The sequence below is a fragment of the Pongo abelii genome, chromosome 6, assembly GCF_028885655.2.
Source record: "Pongo abelii isolate AG06213 chromosome 6, NHGRI_mPonAbe1-v2.0_pri, whole genome shotgun sequence".
In the NCBI taxonomy this organism is placed as follows: Eukaryota; Metazoa; Chordata; class Mammalia; order Primates; family Hominidae; genus Pongo; species Pongo abelii.
The window spans coordinates 27,488,023-27,513,077 of NC_071991.2; the positions used below are offsets into that span (position 1 = coordinate 27,488,023).

Below are 25,055 nucleotides of genomic sequence, written 5' to 3' on the forward strand. Positions count from 1 at the left end.
AAGAGACGACCTCTCTGAGGACCTCTCTCACACTGAGAGGCCCTCCCTCACGCTGTCCTACTGAGGCCCAACTCATGCCTCTGGCACCCTGCCAAGAGGCGTGAGTCCCTGCCTCACACTGGTCTCTCTCACGCTGAGAGAGGACCCCTCTCACGCTGAGAGAGGACCCCTCTCACGCTGAGAGAGGTCCTCTCTCAAGCTAGGACCTCTCTCAGCGTGAGGGAGGACATCTCTCAGCAGACCTCTCTCAGCGTGAGGGAGGACCTCTCTCAGAGGACCTCTCTCAGCGTGAGTGAGGACCTCTCAGCATGAGAGAGGTCCTCTGAGAGGTCGTCTCTCACACTGAGAGAGGTCCTCTGAGAGAGGTCTTCTCTCACGCTGAGAAGTCCTAGCGTGAGAGAGGTCCTCTCTCAGCGTGAGAGAGGTCAGTGTGAGGCAGGGGCTCACGCCTCTCGGCAGGGTGCCAGAGGCATGAGTTGGGCCTCAGCAGGCCAGCGTGAGGGAGGACCTCTCTCAGCGTAAGAGTTCCTCTGAGAGAGGTCCTCCCTCACGCTCAGAGAGGGCCTCCCTCACACTGAGAGAGGTCCTCTGAGAGAGGTCCTCCCTCACGCTGAGAGACGTCCTCTGAGAGAGGTCCTCCCTCACGCTGAGAGAAGTCCTAGCGTGAGAGAGGTCCTCTCTCATGCTGAGAGAGGTCTTCTCTCATGCTGAGAAGTCCTAGCGTGAGAGAGGTCCTGTCTCAGCATGAGAGAGGTCCTCTCTCAGTCAGCATGAGAGAGGCCAGTGTGAGGCAGGGTGTCACGCCTCTGGGCAGGGTGCCAGATGCATGAGTTGGGCCTCAACAGGCCAGTGTGAGGGAGGGCCTCTCAGCCTGAGAGAGATCCTCTGAGAGGTCCTCTCTCAGTCTGAGGGAGGTTCTCCCTCACGCTGAGAGAAGTCCTAGTTTGAGAGAGGTCCTCTCTCATCGTGAGAGAGGCCAGTGTGAGGCAGGGGCTCACGCCTCTGGGCAAGGTGCCAAAGGCATGAGTTGGGCCTCAACAGGTCACCATGAGGGAGGAGTTGGGCCGCTCGCGGGCTGCCGGGACGCAGGCAGGGACTTGGCCCCGGGAGGCCGCCGTGGGGCGAGAGCTAGGCCTGGAGAAGCCCTTGGCAGGCAAGAGAGAGGCCTGCAGAGGCTGTTCTCCAGCCACAGCTGGGCCTGTTCAGGCCACCGGGAGGCAGGAGGTTGGCCTGAAGAGCTTGGCTGGAGAAAGTTCGGGGCCTACAAAGGCCGGCGGGAGCTGGGCAGGAGCTGAGCCAAAAGAGCTTGCTTGCTGGGAGGCCGGAGCTGGGCCTGGAGAGGCTTACTTCAGGACGACTTGGGCCTGCAGAGGTCGCCGGGAGGCCCAAGCTGGGCCTGGAGGAGCCCACCGACCGGACGCCGTTTGGGGCCTGGAGATGCCGTCGGAAGGCAGGAACTGAGCCTGGAGAGGCCACCATGAGGCCTGAGCTGGGCCTGGGGAGCTTGGCCTGAGGAAGCTGTGGGCCGACCAAGGCCGCCAGGAGCTGGGCAGGCGCTGAGTCCAAAGAGGTTGTTGGGAGGCCGGAGTCGGGCCTGGAGACGCAGCTGGGCGGAAGAGCTGGGCCCGGAGAGGACGCCGGGAGGCTGCAAGTGGGTCTGGAGAGGCCAACTTGAGGAGGTTCTGGGCCCGGAGAGGCCGCCGGAAGGGAAAAACTGGGCCTGGAAAGGCCATTGTGAGGAATGAGCCCCATGGGCCTGAAGAGGCCACTGGCAGGCGGGAGCCGGGCCTGCCGAAGCGGCGGAAAGGCAGGAGCTTTGGACTGGGGAGGCCGCAGTGAGGTGAGAGCTAGCTGGGCGTGGAGAGTCCGCCGTGAGGCAGAGGCTGGGCCTGTGCGGGCCTTCGGGAGGCAGGAGGCCGGGCCTGGAGAGACCGACTGGAGGTCAAATTCGGGCCTGCAGAGGCCGCCGAAAGTCAAAAGCGGGGCCTGGGAAGGACGCCGGGAGGCATGAGCTGGGCTGGGCTGAAAGAGGCCACTGGGAGGCAGGAGGAGCTGGGCCTGGAGAGGCTGACTCGAGGAACTTTTGCACCCGGAGAGGCCGCTGAGAGGCCGGAGCTGGGCCTGGGGAGGCCGACTTGAGGACGACTTGGAGGCAGGAGCTGACCCTGGACAGGCCGACTTGACAACAGTCTGGGCCTGCGGAGGCCGCCAGGAGGAAGAGCTGGGCCTGGAGAGGCGCACTTGAGGAAGTTCTGGGTCTGGAGATGCTGCCAAAAGGCAAAAGCTGGGCCAGAATGGCCACTGTGAGGCATAAGCTTGCCCTAGAGAGGCCATTGAGGTAGGAGTGGGGCCTGTAGAGGCTGCTGAAAGGCAGGAGCTTGGCCTAGGGGGTTGCGGTGAGGCACATGCTGGGCCGGGAAAATCTGCTGTGAGGCAGAGGTTGAGCCTGTAGAGGCCGACGGAAGGCACGAGTTGGGCCTGCCTGGAATGGCAGAGTTGAGAAAGTTCTCAGTCTAGAGAAGCTGCTGGGATGCAGGAGCTGGGCCCGGAGAGGCCACCAAGGCATGAGCTGTGCCTAAAGAGGCCAATGTTAGGCAGGAGCTGTGCCTGGAGAGGCTGACTTGAGGAAGTTTCGGACATGGACAGCCTGTCGGGGGGCAGGAGCTGGGCCTGGAGAGGCCACCGTGAGGCATGAGCTGGGCCTAATGAGATTAGTGTGAGGCAGGATCTGGGCCTGTTGAGGCTGCTGGGAGGCAGGTAGGACCTTGTTTGGGGAAGGCCTCTGTGAGGCAAAAGCTGGGCCTGGAGAGGCCATTGTCACGCAGGAGCTGGGCCTGTCCAGGCCATTGGGAGGCAGAAGGTGGGCCTGGAAAGCTTGACTTGAGGCAGTTTTGGGCCTACAAAGGCCACTAGGAGCTGGGCAGGAGCTGAGCCAAAAGAGGTTGTTCTGAGGCAGGAGTTGGACCTCCAGACACAGTCAGAAGAAAGAGCACGGCCTGTAGAGGCCACCTGGGGGCAGCAGCTGGGCCTGGAGACGCCAACGAAAGGCAGGAGCTGGGCCTTGAGAGGCCGACTTGTGGACATTTTGGCCCTGGATTTTGTGGCCTGGACTTGAGGACATTTGGGCCTCCTGCAAAGAGGCAGGAGCTGGGACTAAAGAGGCCGTTGTAAGGCAGGAGCTGGGCCTGTACAGGCTGCCGGGAGTCAGAAGATGGGCCTCAAGAGGCCACTGTAAAACAGGAGCTGGGTCTTGGAAGGTGGCCGTGAGGCAAAAGCTGGCCCTTGGGAAGCCAATGAGTGGCAGGAGCTGGGCCTGGTGAGGTCGACTTGAGAAAGTTCAGGGCCTGGAGAGAAGGCTGGGAGGCAGGAGCTGGGTCTAAAGAGGCCATTGTAACGATGGAGCTGTGCCTGTGGAGGCTGTTGTGAGGCAGTAGCCTCATCTGCGGAGACTGCCGTGAGGTAGGGTATGGGCCTAAATAGGCCACTGTGAGTCATGAGCTTGGTCTGTAGAGGCTGACTGGAGAAAGTTCTGGGCCTGGAGAGGCTGCCGGGAGGTAGGAGCTGGGCCAAAAGATTTAAGCACATTACATTTATTAGGCACTTTATTTCCATTATTACACTGTAATATATAATAAAATAATTATAGAACTCACCATAATGTAGAATCAGTGGGCGTGTTAAGCTTGTTTTCCTGCAACTAGATGGTCCCATCTGAGCGTGATGGAAGAAAGTGACAGATCAATAGGTATTAGATTCTCATAAGGACAGCGCAACCTAGATCCCTCACATGCACGGTTCACAACAGGGTGCGTTCTCTTATGAGAATCTAATGCTGCTGCTGATCTGAGAAGGTGGAGCTCAGGCGGGAATGTGAGCAAAGGGGAGTGGCTGTAAATACAGACGAAGCTTCCCTCACTCGACACCACTCACCTCCTGCTGTGTGGCTCCTTACGGCTCCATGGCTCAGGGGTTGGGGACCCCTGCTCAAGTGCATCCAAAACGACCCTTCCCACACTAGTCTTCATAGTGGTCAAGTGCAGCAACCACTTAGCTCCCAAGGCATGTGCCTCAGCTGGCATTTTGTCACAATCAACATAAGTGGTAGCTTGAGTCATTGTGAGGTCACTTCCTGGAAATCACCAGCATCCCATTTCCCACTGGCAAAGAGCTCAGCACTGCCCCCTGGGAAACCAAACCTATGCCCAAATCTCATCTGTGTGGGTTTATCTCCTGGGACCCTTCCTAGCATATTAGTCAGAGTCCAATCAGGAAGCATAAACCACTCAAAAGTTTAAAGTGGTAAAATTTAATACAGAGAATTATTCATTATAACAGGTGAACAGCATAATGAGAGATTGGCTAGCACAAAGTAAAGAGAACTCTAGAGAATATAGGACTAGCCTAGGCCAGGCATGGTGGCTCATGCCTGAAATTCCAGCAATTTGAGAAGCTAATGCAGGAGGACTGCTTAAGGCCAGGAGCTAGAGACCGGTCTGGACAACACAGTGAGACCCCGTCTCTATCCAAAAAAAGAAAAAAATTAGCTGGGAGTGGTGGTGCACACTTGTAGTTCCAGCTACTTGGAATGCTGAAGTTTGAGCCTGGGAGGTCAAGGCTGTAGTGAGGCATGATTATGCCACTACAGTCCAGCCTGGTGACAGAGCAAGAGCCTGTCTCAAAGAACAAAACAACAACCACCATTTACAGACAGAAAAGAAATAGAGCTAATAAGCTAAGGAAAGATGTTGAAATGTGACAAGTAAAGTAATATGAGGTCTTTTATCTATTTAAAATAATCAAACAAAAAATGACTTACTAAATTATAATACCCTGTGCACACTTTCTTATACTATGAGGGGTGTTTAAATTGTGTATAAGCCTTCCAGGGTAAAGCTTGTCAATTTTTTAAAATAATAGAGACAGGGTCTCACCATACTGCCATACTGCCTCCTCCAACTCTTGGCCTCAAGCAATCCTCCTGTCTTAGCCTCCCAAAGTGCTAAGATTATAGCTGGGAGGCACCCAAAACCTTGTCAATTTACATCAAGGGTAATGAGAATGTCCATTCACCATGACTCACAGTAATCTTACTTCTGGGGAGACAATTCAATCTAAACAAAAGGTCATCTGTACAAACAAAGTAAAAATCTGGGAGTAACTGAAGACAGATTTGGTAAGTGAAATAAGAAACAGTTATAAGAAATTAAACTATGGTATTAATAGGCACCTGGTAAAAGGTCAGTTGATGTTAGCTGCTACTTTTTTGTTGTTTTGAGACAGGGTCTCACTCTGTCACCCAGGCTGGAGTGCAGAGGCCTGATCATGACTCACTGCAGTCTCAGCCTCCCTGGGCTCAAGTGATCCTCCCACCTCAGCCTCCCAAGTAGCTGGGACTACAGGAACATGCCACCACACTAGGCTAATTCATGTATTTTTCTGTAGGGATGGTGACTCCCTTTGTTTCCAAGGCCTATCACAAACTCTTGGCCTCAAGCCATCCTCCTGCCTCAGCCTCCCAAAGTGTTGCGATTACCAGTGTGAGCCACCACACCTGGCCAGCTGCTAGTTTTATCAATATTATTATTATTCCACTCAATTAAAAATTATTATTTTCAAGGTTATGCAACAGTATGTATCCTACAGCATAATTGTAAAAACATATACAGTCGTCCCTCAGTATACAGAATTAGTTCCAGCCCCCCATCTCTGCATATACCAAAATCCATGCTTACTCACGTTTCGCTGTCACCCCTCTGGAATCCATGTATAGGAAAATTCCAAATATTAGTTGGGCATAGTGGCAAGCACCTATAGTCTCAGCCACGTGGGAGGTTGAGATGGGAGGATCGCTTCAGCCTGGAAGGTTGAGGCTGCAGTCAGCTGTGACAGCACTACTACACTCCAGCCTTGGACAACAGAGGGAGACCCTGTCTCAGAAAAAAAAAACAAAATAAAACAGGTTAGAAATTGTAATGAGGTCTGTTGGGCAAAATTCCATATAAGCAAAGTATAAATTAATAAAGCAAATGGTGATAAATTAGTACGATTTGACTTTCTGGAGTTTCTGACAATAAAAGTAAGAAAAATGCAAAACACAAAGACAGAGGGTAAAAAGAGAAATTAGGAAAGCATTCTACATGTTTAACAGGAAGACACTGGCCATGTTCGTGCAGCAGCAGTATGTCATGATATGACATACCTTGGAGAGAAGTTAACAGATGAGGAAGTTGATAAAAATCATCAGAGAAGCAAAATACTGGTGGCGACACTCAAGTAAACCACGAAATTTCCATAACTTATGTCAGCAAAATGGGAATATTGTATGGTGTGTGTTGAAGCTCCTATACAACATTGTTTATCTGCCTTTTGTTTGTAAGGAATGTATATACTAAAAGTTCTTCTTGCTGTCAAAAGAATATGTGTGAATAAGTCATTTTAACTTATTCTTCTGTTTTTATCTTCCCTGCCATCATCCCACAGCCTTACTTTAGAAAATTTTTTTTTTAGAAAATTGAACAGGTGCTCCTTGTGGTGGCACATACCTCTAGGATGGGAGGCAGGGGTGGAAGGGTCACTTGAGGCCATGAGTTTGACACCAGCCTGGCCAACAAAGTGAGACCCCATGTCTACAAAACAATTTAAAAATTAGCCAAGTATCGTCATGTATACCTACAGTCCCAGCTACTCAGGAGGCTCAGGTAGGAGGATCCTTAGCCCAAGAGTTCAAGGCTGCAGTGAGCTGTGATAGCACTACTGTACTCAAGCCTGGGTGACAGGGTGAGACCCCATCTCCTAAAATAAAAAACAAAGAAAAAAAATAGTTCAAGTAGCAAGTAGTATGTGGCTTACTCTGAATATTTCTAAACTAGAAATTCTCAATCTTTTGGGGCCTAACATCCCTTTACATTTTTTAACTTTATTGAAGATCTCTAAGACTATTTCTTTCTGTAGATAATTATATTAAAACTAGAAAATAAGACACAAGTTTTTAAATATTATTCATCACATATTAAAGCCATTACATGTTGATATAATACAAGATTTTAAAAATATTTAATATTCATTACATATTAATAATAAAACCATTACATGTTGATATAATACTTTTTTTTTTCTTTGAGACAAAGTCTTGTTCTTTTGCCCAGGCTGGAGTGAAGTGGTGCAATCTCAGCTCATTGCAACCTCTGCCCCGCAGGTTCAAGCGATTCTCCTACCTCAGCCTCCCAAGTAGCTGGGATTACAGAGGCCCACTACCATGTCCAGCTAATTATTGTATTTTCTTAGTAGAGAAGGAGTTTCGCCATGTTGGCAAGGCTGGTCTTGAACTCTTGACCTCAGGTGATCCACCCGCCTGGGTCTCCCTAAGTGCTGGGATTACAGGTGTGAGCCACCGCGCCCACCCCGATTAATATATGTTTTAAAACACTGATTAGTCAGGCAACAACACTGGGCAGGGGTCTTCTCATTCCCAGCGACGCAAACCCCACTGCACGGCTGAGGGGTTGCAAAGGCTGCAGGGCCAAAAGGCTCTGACTTGAGATTTCATTATTTTACTTGTATTTTTATTTGTATTGTGAGACAGGTCCTGCTCTGTCACCCAGACTGGAGTGCAGCTGTGCACTTACAGCTCACTGCAGCCTCGACCTCCTGGGCTCAAGCCATCTTCCTGCCTCAGCTCCCCAGTAGCTGGTAGTACAGTTGAGTGCCACCATGCCTGGTTATTTTTTTAATTTTTTTGTAGAGTGAGGGGTCTTGCTATGTTGCCCAAGCTGGCCTCAAACTCCTGACCTCAAGAGATCTGCCCACTTCAGCCTCCTGAGTAGCTGAAACTACAAGTACACATCACCATGCCTAGCTATATTTATTTAATTTTGAAAAATATTTTTGTAAAGAGCAGATCTTGCTGTGTTGTCCAGGCTGGTCTTGAACACCTGCCCTTAAAAGTTACTCCCACCTCTGCTTACCAAACAGCTGGGACTACAGGCATGAGCCACTGCAATGAGCCTGAAGAGATTTCTTTCATCTAGCATCCCATACTTGGTAGGATTGGGAAAGGCAGTAGTGTTCTTTAAAATTACTTAATAATTTCAGTAACAATCAAACTCAACCTTGACCCCTGCCTTCTCTCACACCCCATATCCAGTCTGTCAGGAAATCCTGTTGACTGTCTTCGACATGTACTGAAGATCCCCACCCAGCAACTCCCTGGCCTCCTCCCCTACTTCTCCCCTCTGACCATCTCTCAACACCACCATGACCCTGGTCAGGACCACCATCACCTCCCGCCTGGATGTTGCCAAAGCTTGGCTCCCATGCTTCTACCCACATCTTCCCATAGTCTTTCTCAACTCAGCAGCCAGAGAATGCTTTTAAATCAGGAGACAGATCATGTCGCCTCTCTGCTCAGAACCCTCCGGCAGTTCCCATCTGAGTTAGAGTAAAAGCCAAAGCCCCAGAAATAACCTCCCGGGGCTTATGTGATCTGTACTGATCCCGACCCAGCAACTCCCTGGCCCCCTCCCCTAATTCTCTCCCTCTCTCCGTCTGCTCCATGGGCCTCCTTCCAGAGCCTCAGACACACCTCAGACACTTTATTCTATTGTTTCTGCCTACAATCCTCTTCCCTCAGCACCTTGGCCAGCTCCTTCCCCTCCTTCAAGTCTTTACTCAATTTTCACTTAGGAGGCCACCCCTGACCATTCTATTTAACATTGCCATCTGTCCCCATGCCCACCATGCTCATTTCTTCTTTCTTTACTTTCTTTTTTTTTTCAAGATCTCACTGTCACCAAGGCTGGAGTGCAGTGGCACAATCACAGCTCACTGCAACCTCAAATTTCCAGGCTCAAGCGATCCTCCCACCTCAGCCTTCCGAGTAGCTGGGACTCCAGGTTCATGCCATCATGCCTGGCTAAATTTTTTAGTATTTTATTTTATTTTATTTTGAGATAGAGTTTCACTCTTCTTGCCCAGGCTGTAGTGTAATGGTGCGATCCCGGCTCACTGCAACCTCCACCTCCCAGATTCAAGTGATTCTCCTGCCTCAGCCTTCCAAGTAGCTGGGATTACAGGTGCGTGCCACCACGCCCAGCTAATTTTTGTATTTTTAGTAGAGCCGGGGTTTCGCAATGTTAGCCAGGCTGGTCTCGAACTCCTGACCTCAGGTAATCTGCCTGCTTCGGCCTCCCAAAGTGCTGGAATTACAGGCATGAGCCACCACGCCTGGCCAATTTTTTCATTTTTTGTAGAGACAAGGTCTTACTCTGTTGCCCAGACTGGTCTTGAACTCCTGGCCTCAAGTGATCCTCCTGCCTAAATTCCTAAAGTGCTGGGATTACAGGCATGAGCCATCATGCCTGGCTTCATGTTCATTTCTTCTTGCTGCTGCAACATAGTTTGCAGTTTCCCACATTTAGTGGCTTAAAACACCACAACTCTACCATCTTACGATTCTAGGGGCCAGAAGCCCAAACTAGGTCTATTAAGGCTAAAGTCAAGATGTCAGCAGGGCTGCATTCCTTCTGGAGACTCTAAAGTGTTCTCTTGGCTTTTCCAGCTTCTAGAAGCCACCCCCATTCCTTGGATCATGGCCCCTGACTCCATCTTCAAAGCCAGAAGTGAAGCATCTTCAAATCTCCCTCTCTTACCTCTGCTTCCATCACATCTCCTGCTCCAATTCTAACTCTCCTACTCTCTTTCTTTTATAAAGACCCTTGTGATTGCTGGGCATGGTGGCTCCCACCCATAATCCCAACACTTTGGGAGGTCAAGGCAGGAGGAACACTTGAGGCCCAAAGTTTGAAACTAGCATGAACAACATAGTGAGACCCCCACCTCTAGAAAAAAATAAGAATAAATATTAGCCCGACACGGTGGTATGTGCCTGTAGTCCCAGCTACTTGAGAGGCTGAGGTGAGACAATCGATTTAGCCCAGGAGTTTGAGATCAGCCTGGACGACATAACTAAATCCCATCTCTACAAGGACGAGGTGGGAGGATCACTTGAGCCCAGGAATTTGCGGCCAGCCTGGGCAACAAAAGAAGACCCCGTCTGGCCAACACGGCCAACCTGGCCACCATGGTGAAACTCCGACTCTACAAAAATGAGCTGGGCATGGGTGACATGCATGTGTAGTCCTAGCTACTTGGGAGGTTGAGATGGGAGGATCGCTTGATCTCAGAAGGCCAAAGCTATAGTGAGCTATGATCACATCACTGCACTCCAGCCTGGATGACACAGGGAGATTCTGTCTCAAAAAAAAGAAAAGAAATATATATTTAATCTCTGTCCCTGGTTCCTGGCACAGAGCTTCTAAAGCTCTTACAAAGACCTCAGTGATAGATGTGACAGGAACATCTTTTGTTTTAATATTTGGTCTTGGTCCCAGGTTTCTAACACAAGAGCCTCTAAGAACTTTGGGATCTCCAGCATGGTAAGAATGCATTTGGGGATGTTGTTGAGATGACTGGGTGACTGCAAGCTCCTAAATTTCTTCAAGAGGAGGGCTGATTACCATGCAACCACATGGTACTTGTGGAACTTTCAGCCTCATGTGGAACCACATGGTACTTGGAACTTTCAGCCTCATGCACTGAACTCCAGGAGGAAGAGGGGCTGGAGACTGACTTAATCACCAACAGCCAAAGATTTTATCAATCATGCTTGCATAATAAAGCCTCCATAAACACCCTGAACGGGGTTTGCAGAGCTTTCAGGGTTGCTGGACACAGGAGATGCTGGGAGGGTCACATGTTCAACAGAGGGCATGGGAGCTCTGCGCCCCTCCGAACTTAACTTGCCCTGGGTATCTTTCTTTTTTTTGAGACAGGATCAGGCTCTTTTGTCCAAGCTAGAGTGCAGTGGCACAATCTCAGCTTACTGTAACCTAAGCCTCCCCAGTCCCCAGCTCAAGGCATCCTCTCACTTCAGCTTCCCTAGTAGCTGGAACTCTAGGTGCACAACACCACACCTGGTTATTATTATTATTTTTTAATTTTTTGTAGAGACAGGTTTTCACCATGTTGCCCAGGCTGGTCTCAAACTCCTGAGTTTAAGCAATCCTCCCACCTTGGCCTCCCAAAGTGCTGAGATTACAGGCATGAACCACTGCATCCAGCATGCACGTCTCTTTCATTGACTGTTTCTGAGATGTATCCTTCACAATGAACCAGTAATAGGAAATGAACTGGCCAGATGTGGTGGCTCACATCCGTAATCCCAGCACTTTCAGAGGCTGAGGTGGGAGGATCACTTGAGATCAGGAATTTGTGGCCAGCCTGGCCAACAAAACAAGACCCCATCTATACAAAAAATAAAAGAAACTAGCCAGATGTGGTGGTGCAGGCATGTAGTCTCAGCTATTAGGGAGGCTGAGGTGGGAGAACCACTGGAGCCCAGACAATCGAGGCTGCAATGAGCTATGACTGCACCATTGCACACCAGCCTGGGCAACAAAATGAGACCCTCTCTCTCAGAAAAAAAGAAAAGAAACTGTTTTCCTGAGTTCTGTAAACTGTTCTAGCAAATTATAAGAAGACAGTTATGGGAACCCCCGATTTGCAACAGGTTGGTCAAAAGTACAGGTAACAACTTAGGACTTGCCATTGGCATCTGAAGTCAGGATGGTCTCGTGGGACTGAGCCCCTAACTTGTGGGGTCTGTGCTAACTCCAGGTAGTGTCAGAATAAAGTCATGGGACACCCAGTTAATATCCAGAGCACTGAAGAATTTGGTGTAGAAACTCCATACATACATTCAGTTGGAAGTGTGTGAGTAGAGACAAACATGGGCTTTTCTGTCACCTGTCTACCTGCTTAACTGCATAGGAGAGGCAATACATGGTGCTCATGAACAAAGCAAACATTAAAGTCAGACCAGACCCAACATTTGACTCAGTCTTAATATCCAGGTGAGCTTGGGTAAATCATTCATTATTCCTAAGGCTTCATCACTCCATTCATAAAATGGGGATAACTGTGGCATCTACCTGTGATTCTGTGAGAATTAACGAAATATTATGCTTGGGGTTATTGTAATCATTATACCTATTCCAAACTATTTGACAAGGACAGTGACGGATGATGACATCAAAAAATCAGAAACTGCAATGAGGTCTCTCAGGCAAAATTCCATACTAGCAAATTACTGTCTCTACAAAGCATTCCTGCCACACTTAATTCACTATTCCCTGAACAAAATATGCCATCTTCATTGTTCAGGTCTGTATAGTGCTGGTTTCCCTTCCCGGGCTGTTTCCTCCATCCTATCCCAGCCCATTCCCCATCCCTCCACCTCCCCCTTCCCTCCCCACTCTCATACAACTCTTCCTCATCTTTCAGGACTTGGCTTCAATGTCACCTTAACTGGAAGCTTCTCTCACTCTCCAGAAGAGCTTCCCATTGCACTTGATGCATGCACTATTATTTGATCATTTTTGAGTTACAGTCCAAATCTTTTTGTACCTGAATAACATGTTGCCAAGTCAGTCTCTCTTCCTGGATTCAGAAGTCTTTCATGGTAGATCCAGCTGGAAGTGACAAAAAGACATCTTTTGACATAAAGGGATGACACAGACAGACATAAGTTCTTAAACATCTTAAATGTTATGTGAAAATTAAACAGAATTCAAAGACTTGTGGGGAACACTTAGGAGGGAAAGTTACTGGGAATGTTATAAAGGGTTAATTTGTATTTTATTTTATTTTATTTTATTTTTTGAGATAGTCTCATTCTGTCACCTAGGCTGGAGTGCAGTGGTGCAATCAGGCTCACTGCAGCCTTGACCACCTGGGCTCAAGTAATCTCACTTAATTTTTATTTGGTTTAAGAAAGTCTTGGTTGAGGGTGGTGGCTTATGCCTGTAATCTCAGCACTTTGGGAGGCTGAGAGAGGTATATTACTTGAGGCTAGGAGTTTGAGATCAGCCTGGGCAATATATTAAGACCCTGCCTCTACCAAAAAACAGAGTGAATGTGTGGAAGACAATTTTTCCACAGACTGGGAGTGAGGAAATAATTTCAGGATGATTCAAGTGCATTACATATATTGTGCACTTTATTTCTATTATTACTACATAGTAATATATAATGAAATGATTCTACAACTCACTATAATGTAGACTCAGTGGGATCTCTGAGCTTGTTTTCCTGCAACTAGACTGTCCATCTGGGGTGATGGGAGACAGTAACAGAATATCAGGCATTAGAGTCTCATAAGGAGTACACAACCTAGATCCCTCGCATGCACACTTCACAACAGTTTGTGCTCCTATGAGAATCTAATGCTGCTGATGATCTGACAGGACGTGGAGCTCAGGGGGTCATGCAAGTGATGGGAGGGGCTAGAAATACAGATGAAGTTTCCCTTCACTCGCCTGCTGCTCACCTCCAGCTCTGTGGCCCTGTGGTTGGAGACCGCCGCTCAAGTGCATTTGAAAAGATCCATCCCATGCCATTCTTCAGAGTCATCTTTACTGCTGCAGTGGTCAACTTGTAGCACCCCTAAGCTCGCAGGACATATGCTTCAACTGGCATTTCACAATCAACAGTATGTGGTAGCTTGAGTCATTTTGAGGTCACTTCCTGGAAATCACCAGCATCCCATATCCCATTAGCAAGGAGTTCAGCACTGCTCCTTGGATAACCAAACCTATTCCCAAATCCCATCTGTGTGCGTCTATCTCCTGGTACCCTTCCTAGCATCAATTCTGTATTTGTAGGAGTCCAATCAGGAGACACAAACCACTCAAAACTTTAAACTAGAATGAGCAAGGTGGCTCACACCTGTAATCCCAGCACTTTGGGAGGCCAAGGTGGGTGGACTGCTTTGAGCTCAGGAGTTTGAGAACAGTCTGGGAAACATGGCGAAACCTCGTCTCTACGAAAAACACAAAAATCAGCTGGGTGTGGTGGCACTTACCTGTAATCCCAGCTACTCGGGAGGCTGAGGTGGGAGAATTGCTTGAGCCTGGCAGGTGGAGGCTGCAGTGAGCAGAGGTTGTGCCACTGTACTCCAGCCTGGGTGACAGTGTGAGACCTGGTATCAAAAAGAAAAAATGTATATATGTAAATTTAATATAAAAAGTATTAATTTTTTGGCCAGGCACAATGGCTCATGCCTGTAATCCCAGCACTTTGGGAGGCCAAGGCAGACAGATCACCTGAGGTCAGGAGTTCGAGACCAGCCTGACCAGCATGGAGAAACCCCATCTCTACTAAAAATACAAAATTAGCTGGGCATGGTGGCACATGCCTGTAATCCCAACTACTCGGGAGGCTGAGGCAGGAGAATCGCTTGAACCCGGCAGGTGGAGGTTGCGTTGAGCTGAGATAGCGCCATTGCACTCCAGCCTGGGCAACAAGAGTGAAACTCCATCTCGAAAAAAAAAAGGTATTAATTTTTACAGAGGATCAGCACAATGAGGGACACACTAGCACAAAGTAAAGACAACTCTAGAGAATACAGAACTAGCAGAGGCCAGGCATTGTGGCTCATGCCTGTAATCCCAGCAATTTGGGAAGCGTAGGCAGGAGGATCGCTTGAGGCCAGGAGTTGAAGACCAATCAGCACAAAATAGTGAGACTCTGTGTCTACCAAAAAAAGAAACATTAGCCAGGTGTGGTGGTGGTGCACACCCGTAGTTCCAGCTACTTGGGAGTCTGGGGTGGGAGAATCCCTTGAGCCTGGGAAGTCTACACTACAGTGAGCCAAGATTGTGCCTCTGCACTCCAGCCTGGATGACAGAGTGAGACCCTGTCTTAGAAAGAAAAAAGAAAAGAAAGTGTTAATCCCCCTATGGGAATCTCCTCTTCTCCTGCCCTCTCTGGAACCTCACTTGTCAGTTCTTCCTCCCACTTTCCTGTATCTTTAACCTATCCCCCACTTTTAGCTCCTTCCCATCATCATTTAAATTACTCAAACTTCTTCTGTTTTAAAAACCTCTCCCTAAACTCAGTGAGAGGTCTCCTGCACACCCATTGAGCCATCTGCTCTCCCTGGTGCCTTCTCTACAGCAGCCTGAGCCATGTCTCTAATCCATGAATCTCATTATGTTACTCCCCCATTTATATCACTTCTCCTTGCCTCAGGGATTAAGTCCAAACTCCTTAACAGCCCCTGCTCTGCCCTGCCTTGCAAGGCAGCCTTACTGCTTGCCCCTCTCCATTTCATCTGCTATAGAGTCCAACTGAGCCTCATCTGCCCCTTGAATGCACTCTCTTTCTCCTCTGGGAGTCTCTGAAGTGGGTGATATCCTCTGCTTATAATATGCTTCCCCTTAAACCTCTACTCTCTTCCTAGCTAGCTCGACTCCTCTGTCACTTGTCTGCTTTGGCATCATCTCCTCATGGAAGACTTCTTTGACTCCCCAGATTCTCAGGAGCATGGCAGGTGAGGTGCTCCTCCCATGAATGGATGGAGATTAGGGAGTGTGTGTTATTCATGCTTAATTCACCAGTGCTTAGCTGAGTACCTGGCATAAAATAGTTACTGTGGTGGCCAAAGTAATAACCCCCACCCCCACCAATTGCTCATGTCCTATGTTACACAGCACAATTACATAGGAAGGGGGAATTAAGAGTGCAGATAAAATTAATGTTGCTCATCAGCTGACCTTAAAACAAGATTATCCTGGAGTATCCAGGAGAGCCCATGTAATTACAAGCATTCTTCAAAACTGGAAGAGGGAGGCAGAAGGTTAAGAACCAGAGACGGTGGGCACAATGGCTCATGCCTGTAATACCAATACTTTGGGAGGCCAGGGCAGGAAAATCCCTTGAGTGCAGGAGTTCAAGGTCAGCCGTGGCAACATACTGAGGCCCCATCTCTACAAAAAAATAAAAACAAAATTCACTGAGTGTCACGATGCTTACCTGTAGTCCCAGCTACTGGGAAGGCTGACATGGTAGGATTGCTTGAGCCTGGGAGTTTGAGGCTACAATGAGCCACGATTAGACCACTGAACTCCATCCTGAGTGACAGGGCAAGGTCCTGTTTCTAAAGAAAAAAAGGACATTGGACCACTGAACTCCATCCTGAGTGACAGGGCAAGGTCCTGTTTCTAAAGAAAAAAAGGACATTGGAATCAGGGTCCTCTCCATCCTGAGGTACCTACAAGGCATCTCTCTCTGCAAACGAGTAAACATCACCCTCCAACTCCTTACAGAGTGGAGCAGCAGGAAAACTCCTTCACCTCATTTCTGTGCTGCTTGGGAGGCCTGGACAGCCCAATAACCAGCTCCTTGCTGATGAAGCAATCAGGAAATGGCTCGAGTTGAGCTAAGGAGAATTTGGATCCTTCTTTTGGTTCTCAATAGGCAGGATAGGAGCCAGGCATGGTGGCTCATACCTGTAATCCTTGCACTGTGGGGGGCCAAGGTGAGAGGATTGCTTGAGGCCAGGAGCTCAAGACCAGCCTGGGCAACATAGCAAGACCTGGGTGGCATACACCTGTGGTCCCTACTACTTGGTAGGATGAGGTGGGAGGATTGATCACTTGATCCCAGGAGTTTCAGGCTGCAGTGAGCCATGATCACACCACTGCACTTCAGCCTGGGTGACAGAGACAGACCATGTCACAAAAAGTTAGAAAGAAAAAAAAAGAGAGGGGGAGAGAGACTATACACAGGCACCACCACATTTGGCCAATTTTTAAATATTCTGTAGAGACAAGGTCTTGCTAGGTTGCCCAGGCTAGTCTAAAACTCCTGGCATGAGGCTGGGCATGGTGGCTCATGCTTGTAATCCCAGCACTTTGGGAGGCTGAGGCAGGCAAATCACCTGAAGTCTGGAGTTCGAGACCAGCCTGGCCAACATGGTGAAACTCTGACTCTACCAAAAATACAAAAATTAGCTGGGCAGTAGTGGCGTATACCTGTAGTCTCAGCTACTCGGGAGGCTGAGGCAGGAGAATCACTTGAACCTGGGAGGCGGAGGTTGCAGTGGACCCCATCACTGCACTCCACCCTGGGTGACAGAGCGAGACTCTGTCAAAAACAACAACAACAACAACAAACCTCCTGGCATCAAGACATCTTCCTGTCTTAGCCTCCCAATGCCCTGGGATTATACTGTTTCCTATAATTGAAGACACTTGCTCTTATACTGCCTTAAGGTATAAAGGAAAAAAAAAAAACAGATAATGGCAAATGTTGGTGAAGGCCGGGCATGGTGGCAGCCTGTAATTCCAGAACTTAGGGAGGCTGAGGTGGGCAGATCACTTGAGGCCAGGAGTATGAGACTAGCCTGGGCAACATGGTAAAATCCCATCACTACAAAAAAAATATAAAAATTAGCCAGGCATGGTGGCGTACACCTGTAATTTTCAGCTACTCAGGAGGCTGAGATGAGAGAATCACTTGTGCCTGGGAGGTCAAGGCTGCAGTGAACTGTGATGGCATCATTGCACTGCAGCCTGAGAGACAGAGCAAGCCCCTAACTAGAAAAAAAAAAATGTCAGTGCAGATGTGGAGGAATTGGAATCCACATACATTACTGGTGGGAACATAAAATCGTGTAACCATTTTGTTTGGGTATTTCTTTTCTTGTTATTTTAATTGGATTTTTTAAAAATCAAGACAGGGTTTCACTATCTTGCCCAGGCTGGTCTTGAATTCACGGGCTCAAGCCATCCTCCTAGCTGAGCCTCCTGAGTAGCTGGGATTACAGGTGTGAGCCATCGCACCCAACTGGTGTAGCCACTTTAGAAAACAGTCTGGCAGTTTCTCAAAAGGCTAAATGTACAGTCATCCTATAATGCAACAATTTCACTCCTAGGCATATATCCCAGAAAAATAAAAATATATGTCCACACAAAAACTTGTACAACAATCTTCATAGCAGCATTATTCATAATGACCAATACATGGAACACATGGAAACAATCCAAATATCTACCAACTGATGAACAGATAAACAAAATGCAGTGTGTCTCTACCATGGAATACTGCCATAGAAGGAATGAAATATTGATACACACTATGACATAAAGTTCGGGGTCTACAAAGGCTGGCGGGAGCTGGGCAGGAGCTGAGCCAAAAGAGCTTGCTTGCTGGGAGGCCGGAGCTGGGCCTGGAGAGGCTTACTTCAGGACGACTTGGGCCTGCAGAGGTCGCCGGGAGGCCCAAGCTGGGCCTGGAGGAGCCCACCGACCGGACGCCGTTTGGGGCCTGGAGACGCCGTTGGAAGGCAGGAGCTGAGCCTGGAGAGGCCACCATGAGGCCTGAGCTGGGCCTGGGGAGCTTGGCCTGAGGAAGCTGTGGGCCGACCAAGGCCACCAGGAGCTGGGCAGGCGCTGAGTCCAAAGAGGTTGTTGGGAGGCCGGAGTCGGGCCTGGAGACGCAGCCGGGAGGAAGACCTGGGCCCGGAGAGGACGCCGGGAGGCTGCAAGTGGGTCTGGAGAGGCCAACTTGAGGAGGTTCTGGGCCCGGAGAGGCCGCCGGAAGGGAAAAACTGGGCCTGGAAAGGCCATTGTGAGGAATGAGCCCCATGGGCCTGAAGAGGCCACTGGCAGGCGGGAGCCGGGCCTGCCGAAGCGGCGGAAAGGCAGGAGCTTTGGACTGGGGAGGCCGCAGTGAGGTGAGAGCTAGCTGGGCGTGGAGAGTCCGCCGTGAGGCAGAGGCTGGGCCTGTGCAGGCCTTCGGGAGGCAGGAGGCCGGGCCTGGAGAGGCCGACTGGAGGTCAAATTCGGGCCTGCAGAGGCCGCCGAAAGTCAAAAGCGGGGCCTGGGAAGGACGCCGGGAGGCATGAGCTGGGCTGGGCTGAAAGAGGTCACTGGGAGGCAGGAGGAGCTGGGCCTGGAGAGGCTGACTCGAGGAACTTTTGCACCCGGAGAGGCCGCTGAGAGGCCAGAGCTGGGCCTGGGGAGGCCGACTTGAGGACGACTTGGAGGCAGGAGCTGACCCTGGACAGGCCGACTTGACAACAGTCTGGGCCTGCGGAGGCCGCCAGGAGGAAGAGCTGGGCCTGGAGAGGCCCACTTGAGGAAGTTCTGGGTCTGGAGATGCTGCCAAAAGGCAAAAGCTGGGCCAGAATGGCCACTGTGAGGCATAAGCTTGCCCTAGAGAGGCCATTGAGGTAGGAGTGGGGCCTGTAGAGGCTGCTGAAAGGCAGGAGCTTGGCCTAGGGGGTTGCGGTGAGGCACATGCTGGGCCGGGAAAATCTGCTGTGAGGCAGAGGTTGAACCTGTAGAGGCCGACGGAAGGCACGAGTTGGGCCCGGAATGGCAGAGTTGAGAAAGTTCTCGGTCTACAGAAGCTGCTGGGATGCAGGAGCTGGGCCCGGAGAGGCCACCAAGGCATGATCTGTGCCTAAAGAGGCCAATGTTAGGCAGGAGCTGTGCCTGGAGAGGCCGACTTGAGGAAGTTTCGGGCACGGACAGCCTGTCGAGGGGCAGGAGCTGGGCCTGGAGAGGCCACCGTGAGGCATGAGCTGGGACTAATGAGATTAGTGTGAGGCAGGATCTGGGCCTGTTGAGGCTGCTGGGAGGCAGGTAGGACCTTGTTTGGGGAAGGCCTCTGTGAGGCAAAAGCTGGGCCTGGAGAGGCCATTGTCACGCAGGAGCTGGGCCTGTCCAGGCCATTGGGAGGCAGAAGGTGGGCCTGGAAAGCTTGACTTGAGGCAGTTTTGGGCCTACAAAGGCCACTAGGAGCTGGGCAGGAGCTGAGCCAAAAGAGGTTGTTCTGAGGCAGGAGTTGGACCTCCAGACACAGTCAGAAGAAAGAGCACGGCCTGTAGAGGCCACCTGGGGGCAGCAGCTGGGCCTGGAGACGTCAACGAAAGGCAGGAGCTGGGCCTTGAGAGGCCGACTTGTGGACATTTTGGCCCTGGATTTTGTGGCCTGGACTTGAGGACATTTGGGCCTCCTGCAAAGAGGCAGGAGCTGGGACTAAAGAGGCCGTTGTAAGGCAGGAGCTGGGCCTGTACAGGCTGCCGGGAGTCAGAAGATGGGCCTCAAGAGGCCACTGTAAAACAGGAGCTGGGTCTTGGAAGGTGGCCGTGAGGCAAAAGCTGGCCCTTGGGAGGCCAATGAGTGGCAGGAGTTGGGCCTGGTGAGGTCGACTTGAGAAAGTTCAGGGCCTGGAGAGAAGGCTGGGAGGCAGGAGCTGGGTCTAAAGAGGCCATTGTAACGATGGAGCTGTGCCTGTGGAGGCTGTTGTGAGGCAGTAGCCTCATCTGCGGAGACTGCCGTGAGGTAGGGTATGGGCCTAAATAGGCCACTGTGAGTCATGAGCTTGGTCTGTAGAGGCTGACTGGAGAAAGTTCTGGGCCTGGAGAGGCTGCCGGGAGGTAGGAGCTGGGCCAAAAGATTTAAGCACATTACATTTATTAGGCACTTTATTTCCATTATTACACTGTAATATATAATAAAATAATTATAGAACTCACCATAATGTAGAATCAGTGGGCGTGTTAAGCTTGTTTTCCTGCAACTAGATGGTCCCATCTGAGCGTGATGGGAGAAAGTGACAGATCAATAGGTATTAGATTCTCATAAAGACAGCGCAACCTAGATCTCTCACATGCACGGTTCGCAACAGGATGCGTTCTCCTATGAGAATCTAATGCTGCTGCTGATCTGAGAAGGTGGAGCTCAGGCGGGAATGTGAGCAAAGGGGAGTGGCTGTAAATACAGACGAAGCTTCCCTCACTCGACACCACTCACCTCCTGCTGTGTGGCTCCTTACGGCTCCATGGCTCAGGGGTTGGGGACCCCTGCTCAAGTGCATCCAAAACGACCCTTCCCACACTAGTCTTCATAGTGGTCAAGTACAGCAACCACTTAGCTCCCAAGGCATGTGCCTCAGCTGGCATTTCATCACAATCAACGTAAGTGGTAGCTTGAGTCATTGTGAGGTCACTTCCTGGAAATCACCAGCATCCCATTTCCCACTGGCAAAGAGCTCAGCACTGCCCCTTGGGAAACCAATCCTATGCCCAAATCCCATCTGTGTGGGTTTATCTCCTGGGACCCTTCCTAGCATATTAGTCAGAGTCCAATCAGGAAGCATAAACCACTCAAAAGTTTAAAGTGATAAAATTTAATACAGAGAATTATTCATTATAACAGGTGAACAGCATAATGAGAGATTGGCTAGCACAAAGTAAAGAGAACTCTAGAGAATATAGGACTAGCCCAGGCCAGGCATGGTGGCTCATGCCTGAAATTCCAGCAATTTGAGAAGCTAATGCAGGAGGATTGCTTAAGGCCAGGAGCTAGAGACCAGTCTGGACAACACAGTGAGACCCTGTCTCTATGCAAGAAAAGAAAAAAATTAGCTGGGAGTGGTGGTGCACACTTGTAGTCCCAGCTACTTGGGAAGCTGAAGTGGGAGGGTAGTTTGAACCTGGGAGGTCAAGGCTACAGTGAGTCATGATTATGCCACTACAGTCAAGCCTAGGTGACAGAGCAAGACCCTGTCTCAAAGAACAAAACAACAACAACAACTACCATTTACAGACAGAAAAGAAATAGAGCCAATAAGCTAAGAAAAGATATTGAAATGTGACAAATAAATATGAGGCCTTTTATCTATTTTAAATAATCAAACAAAAAATAATTTATTAAATTATAATACCCTGTGCTGGCAAAGGTGCAGTGAAATGGGCACTTTCTTATACTATGAGGGGTTTTAAAATTGTATATAAGCCTTCCAGGGTAAAGCTTGGCAATTTTTTAAAATAATAGAGACACGGTCTCACCATACTGCCTCCTCCAACTCTTGGCTTCAAGCAATCCTCCTGCCTTAGCCTCCCAAAGTGCTGGGATAATAGCTGGGAGGCACCCAAAACCTTGTCAATTTACAGCAAGGGCAATGAGAATGTCCATTCACCATGACTCACAGTAATCTTACTTCTGGAAATACCTTGGGAAGACAATTCAATCTAAACAAAAGGTCATCTGTACAAACACAGTGAAAATCTGGGAGTAATTGAAGACAGAGTAATTAAGTGAAATATGAAACAGTTATAAGAAATTATACTATGATATTTATAGGCACCTAGTAAAAGGTAAGGTGATGTTAGCTGCTACTTTTTTGTTGTTTTGATACAGGGTCTCACTCTGTCACCCAGGCTGGAGTGCAGAGGCCTGATCATGACTCATTGCAGTCTCAGCCTCCCTGGGCTCAAGTGATCCTCCCACTTCAGCCTCCCAAGTAGCTGGGACTACAGGAACATGCTACCACACACTAGGCTAATTCATGTATTTTTCTGTAGGGATGGTGACTCCCTTTGTTTCTGAGGCCTGTCTCCGACTCTTGGCCTCAAGCCATCCTCCTGTCTCAGCCTCCCAAAGTGTTGTGATTATTGGTGTGAGCCACCACACCTGGCCAGCTGCTACTTTTATCAATATTATTATTATTCCACTCAACTAAAAATCATTTGTCATTAAAAATTATTACTTTTAAGGCTATGGAACAGTATGTCCTACAGCATAACTGTACAAACATATACAGTCGTCCCTCGGTATACAGAGAGGATTAGTTCCAGCCCCCCATCTCTGCATATACCAAAATCCATGCATACTCACATTTCGCAGTTACCCCTCTGGAACCCACTTATAGGAAAAGTCCAAATATGAGCTAGGCATAGTGGCAAGCACCTATGGTCTCAGTCACGTGGGAGGCTGAGGTGGGAGGATTGCTTGAGCCTGGGAGGTTGAGGCTGCAGTCAGCTGTGATAGCACTACTACACTCCAGCCTGGACAATAGAGCGAGACCCTGTCTCAGAAACAAAACAAAACAGGTTAGAAATTGTAACGAGGTCTGTTGGGCAAAATTCCATATATAAGCAAAGTATAAATTAATGAAGCAAAAGGTGATAAATTAGTACGATTGACTTTCTGGAGTTTCTGACAATAAAGGTAAGAAAAATGCAAAACACAGAGACAAAGGATAAAAAAATAAATTAGGGAAACATTCTACAGGTTTAATAGGAAGACATTGGCCATGTTCGTGCAGCAGCAGTATATCACGATATGACATACCTTGGAGAGAAGTTAACAGATGAGGAAGTTGATAAAAATAATTAGAGAAGCAAAATACTAATAGTGATAGTCAAGTAAACCACGAAAAATTTCCAAAACTGATGTCAGCAAAATGGGAATATTGTAGTGTGTGTTGAAGCTCCTATACAACATTGTTTATGTGCCTTTTGTTTGTTTGTAAGGAACGTATATACTAAAGGTTCTTCTTGTTGTCAAAAGAACATGTGTGAATAAGTCATTTGAATTTATTCTTGTTTTCCTACTTTCATCTTCCTGCCATCATCCCATAGCCTTCAGAAATTTTTTATTTTTTTAGAAAATTGAACAAGTGCTCATTCAGTCCCTCTAGGATGGGAGGCAGGGGTGGAAGGGTCACTTGAGTCCAAGAGTTTGACACCAGCCTGGCCTACAAAGTGAGGCCCCATGCCTACAAAAATATTTAAAAATTAGCCAGGTGTCGTCATGTATACCTACAGTCCCAGTTACTCAGGAGGCTGAAGCAGGAGGATCCTTAGCCCAGGAGTTCAAGGCTGCAGTGAACTGTGACGGGACCAATGTACTCCAGCCTGGGTGACAGGGTGAGTCCCCACCTCCTAAAACAAAAAAAGAAAGAAAGAAAATAGTTCAAGTAGCAAATTGTATGTGGCTTACTCTGAATATTTCTAAACTAGAAGTTCTCAACCTTTTGGGGTCTAGCATCTCTTTACATTTTTTAACTTTATTGAAGATCTCTAAGACTTTATATAAATAATTATATTAAAATTAGAAAATAAGATAAAAATTTTAAAATATTATTCATCACATTCGTTAATAAAACCATTACATGTTGATATAATACAAGACAAAATTTTAAAAATATTTTATATTCATTACATATTAATAATAAAACCATTACATACTGATATAATACATTTTTTTTGAGACGAAGTCTTGCTCTTTTGCCCAGGCTGGAATGAAGTGGCGCGATCTCAGCTCACTACAACCTTTGTCCCCTGGGTTCAAGCGATTCTCCTGCCTCAGCCTCCCAAGTAGCTGGGATTACAGGTGCCCACCATGCCTGGCTAAATTTTGTATTTTTTTAGTAGAGACGGGGTTTTGCCATGTTGGCCAGGCTGGTCTGGAACTCTTGACCTTAGGTGATCCACCCACCTGGGTCTCCCAAAGTGCTGAGATTACAGCCGATTAATATATTTTTTAAAGCACTGATTAGTCAGGCAACAACATTAGACGGGGGTCTCCTCATTCCCAGCAACGCAAACCCCACTGCACGGGCTCCGGGGTTGCAAGGGCTGCAGAGCCCAAAGCCTCTGACTTGAGATTTCATTATTTTATTTGTATTGTGAGACAGGTCCTGTTCTGTCAACCAGACTGGAGTGCAGTTGTACACTTATAGCTCACTGCAGCCTTGACCTGGGCTCAAGCCATCTTCCTGCCTCAGCTCCCCAGTAGCTGGTTCTACAACTGAGTGCCCCCATAGCTGGCTATTTTTTAAATTTTTTGTAGAGTGAGGGGTCTTGCTATGTTGCCCAAACTGACCTCAAACTCCTGACCTCAAGATCTGCCCACCTCAGCCTTCTGAGCTGGAGCTACAAGTACACATCACCATGCCTACCTACGTTTATTTTATTTTATTAAATATTTTGAAAAATATTTCTGTAGAGAGGAGGTCTTGCTATGTTGCCCAGGCTGGTCTTGAACTCCTGCCCTTAAAAGACACTCCCATCTCTGCTTCCCAAACAGCTGGGACTACAGGCATGAGCCACTGCAATGAGCCTGAAGAGATTTCTTTTATCTAGCATCCCATACTTGGTAGGATTGGGAAAGGCAGTAGTGTTCTTTAAAATTACTTAAGAATTCATTAAGAATCAAACTCAACCTTGACCCCTGCCTTCTCTCACACCCAATATCCAGTCTGTCAGGAAATCCTGTTGACTGTCTTCGACATGTACTAAAGATCCCCACCCAGCAACTCCCTGGCCTCCTCCCCTACTTCTCCCCTCTGACCATCTCTCACCACCACCATGACCCTGCTCAGGACCACCATCACCTCCCGCCTGGATGTTGCCAAAGCTT

The 25,055-nt window shown here is 48.6% G+C and overlaps 2 protein-coding genes and 1 pseudogene across 4 annotated transcripts; all 3 read right to left on the reverse strand.

The window, feature by feature from the left end:
* Window positions 1-673: 673 nt before the first annotated feature.
* On the reverse strand, window positions 674-2,640 carry LOC129060703 (putative uncharacterized protein FLJ44672; annotated as a pseudogene).
* Window positions 2,383-3,491, reverse strand: LOC129060704 (putative uncharacterized protein FLJ46235; the record flags this gene model as incomplete). Its single annotated transcript, XM_063725831.1, has 2 exons — window positions 2,383-2,897; window positions 3,228-3,491. Coding segments are annotated over 2 exons (450 nt in total), but the record flags the coding sequence as incomplete, so codon positions are not given.
* LOC129060705 (putative uncharacterized protein FLJ44672) lies at window positions 3,350-23,590 on the reverse strand. Of its 3 annotated transcripts, XM_063725717.1 has the most exons (11): window positions 23,453-23,590; window positions 22,527-22,716; window positions 18,082-20,291; window positions 15,871-15,994; window positions 13,919-14,035; window positions 13,385-13,581; window positions 12,463-12,527; window positions 6,670-6,792; window positions 5,737-5,927; window positions 3,654-3,711; window positions 3,350-3,561 (listed from the first exon to the last, which is right to left on the reverse strand). In XM_063725717.1, the coding sequence occupies exons 3-6, from the start codon at window positions 19,294-19,296 to the stop codon at window positions 13,541-13,543; spliced, it is 1,497 nt and encodes a 498-aa protein (XP_063581787.1). In that variant the 5' UTR covers window positions 19,297-20,291; window positions 22,527-22,716; window positions 23,453-23,590; the 3' UTR covers window positions 3,350-3,561; window positions 3,654-3,711; window positions 5,737-5,927; window positions 6,670-6,792; window positions 12,463-12,527; window positions 13,385-13,540. The 3 variants fall into 3 exon arrangements, with proteins under 3 accessions (XP_063581787.1, XP_063581786.1, XP_063581788.1); XM_063725716.1 differs by lacking the exons at window positions 22,527-22,716; window positions 23,453-23,590 and adding an exon at window positions 20,384-21,521; XM_063725718.1 differs by lacking the exons at window positions 22,527-22,716; window positions 23,453-23,590 and adding an exon at window positions 20,384-21,521 and having other exon boundaries at window positions 15,612-15,994.
* Window positions 23,591-25,055: the final 1,465 nt, after the last annotated feature.

Excerpts from the sequence above, each read along its gene's own strand:
- LOC129060705 (XM_063725717.1), bottom strand. The coding sequence starts at position 19,296 with ATGCCTTGGTGGCCTCTCCGGGCCCAGCTCCTGCATCCCAGCAGCTTC. Across the intron at positions 15,995-18,081 it reads CAGGCCCAAGTCGTCCTGAA|AAACAGGACCTTGCCCTGTC; the intron begins GTAAGCCTCTCC and ends TTTTTTCTTTAG. Across the intron at positions 14,036-15,870 it reads CCCAGTAGCTGGGACTACAG|GTCTCACACTGTCACCCAGG; the intron begins GTAAGCATCGTG and ends TTTTGATACCAG.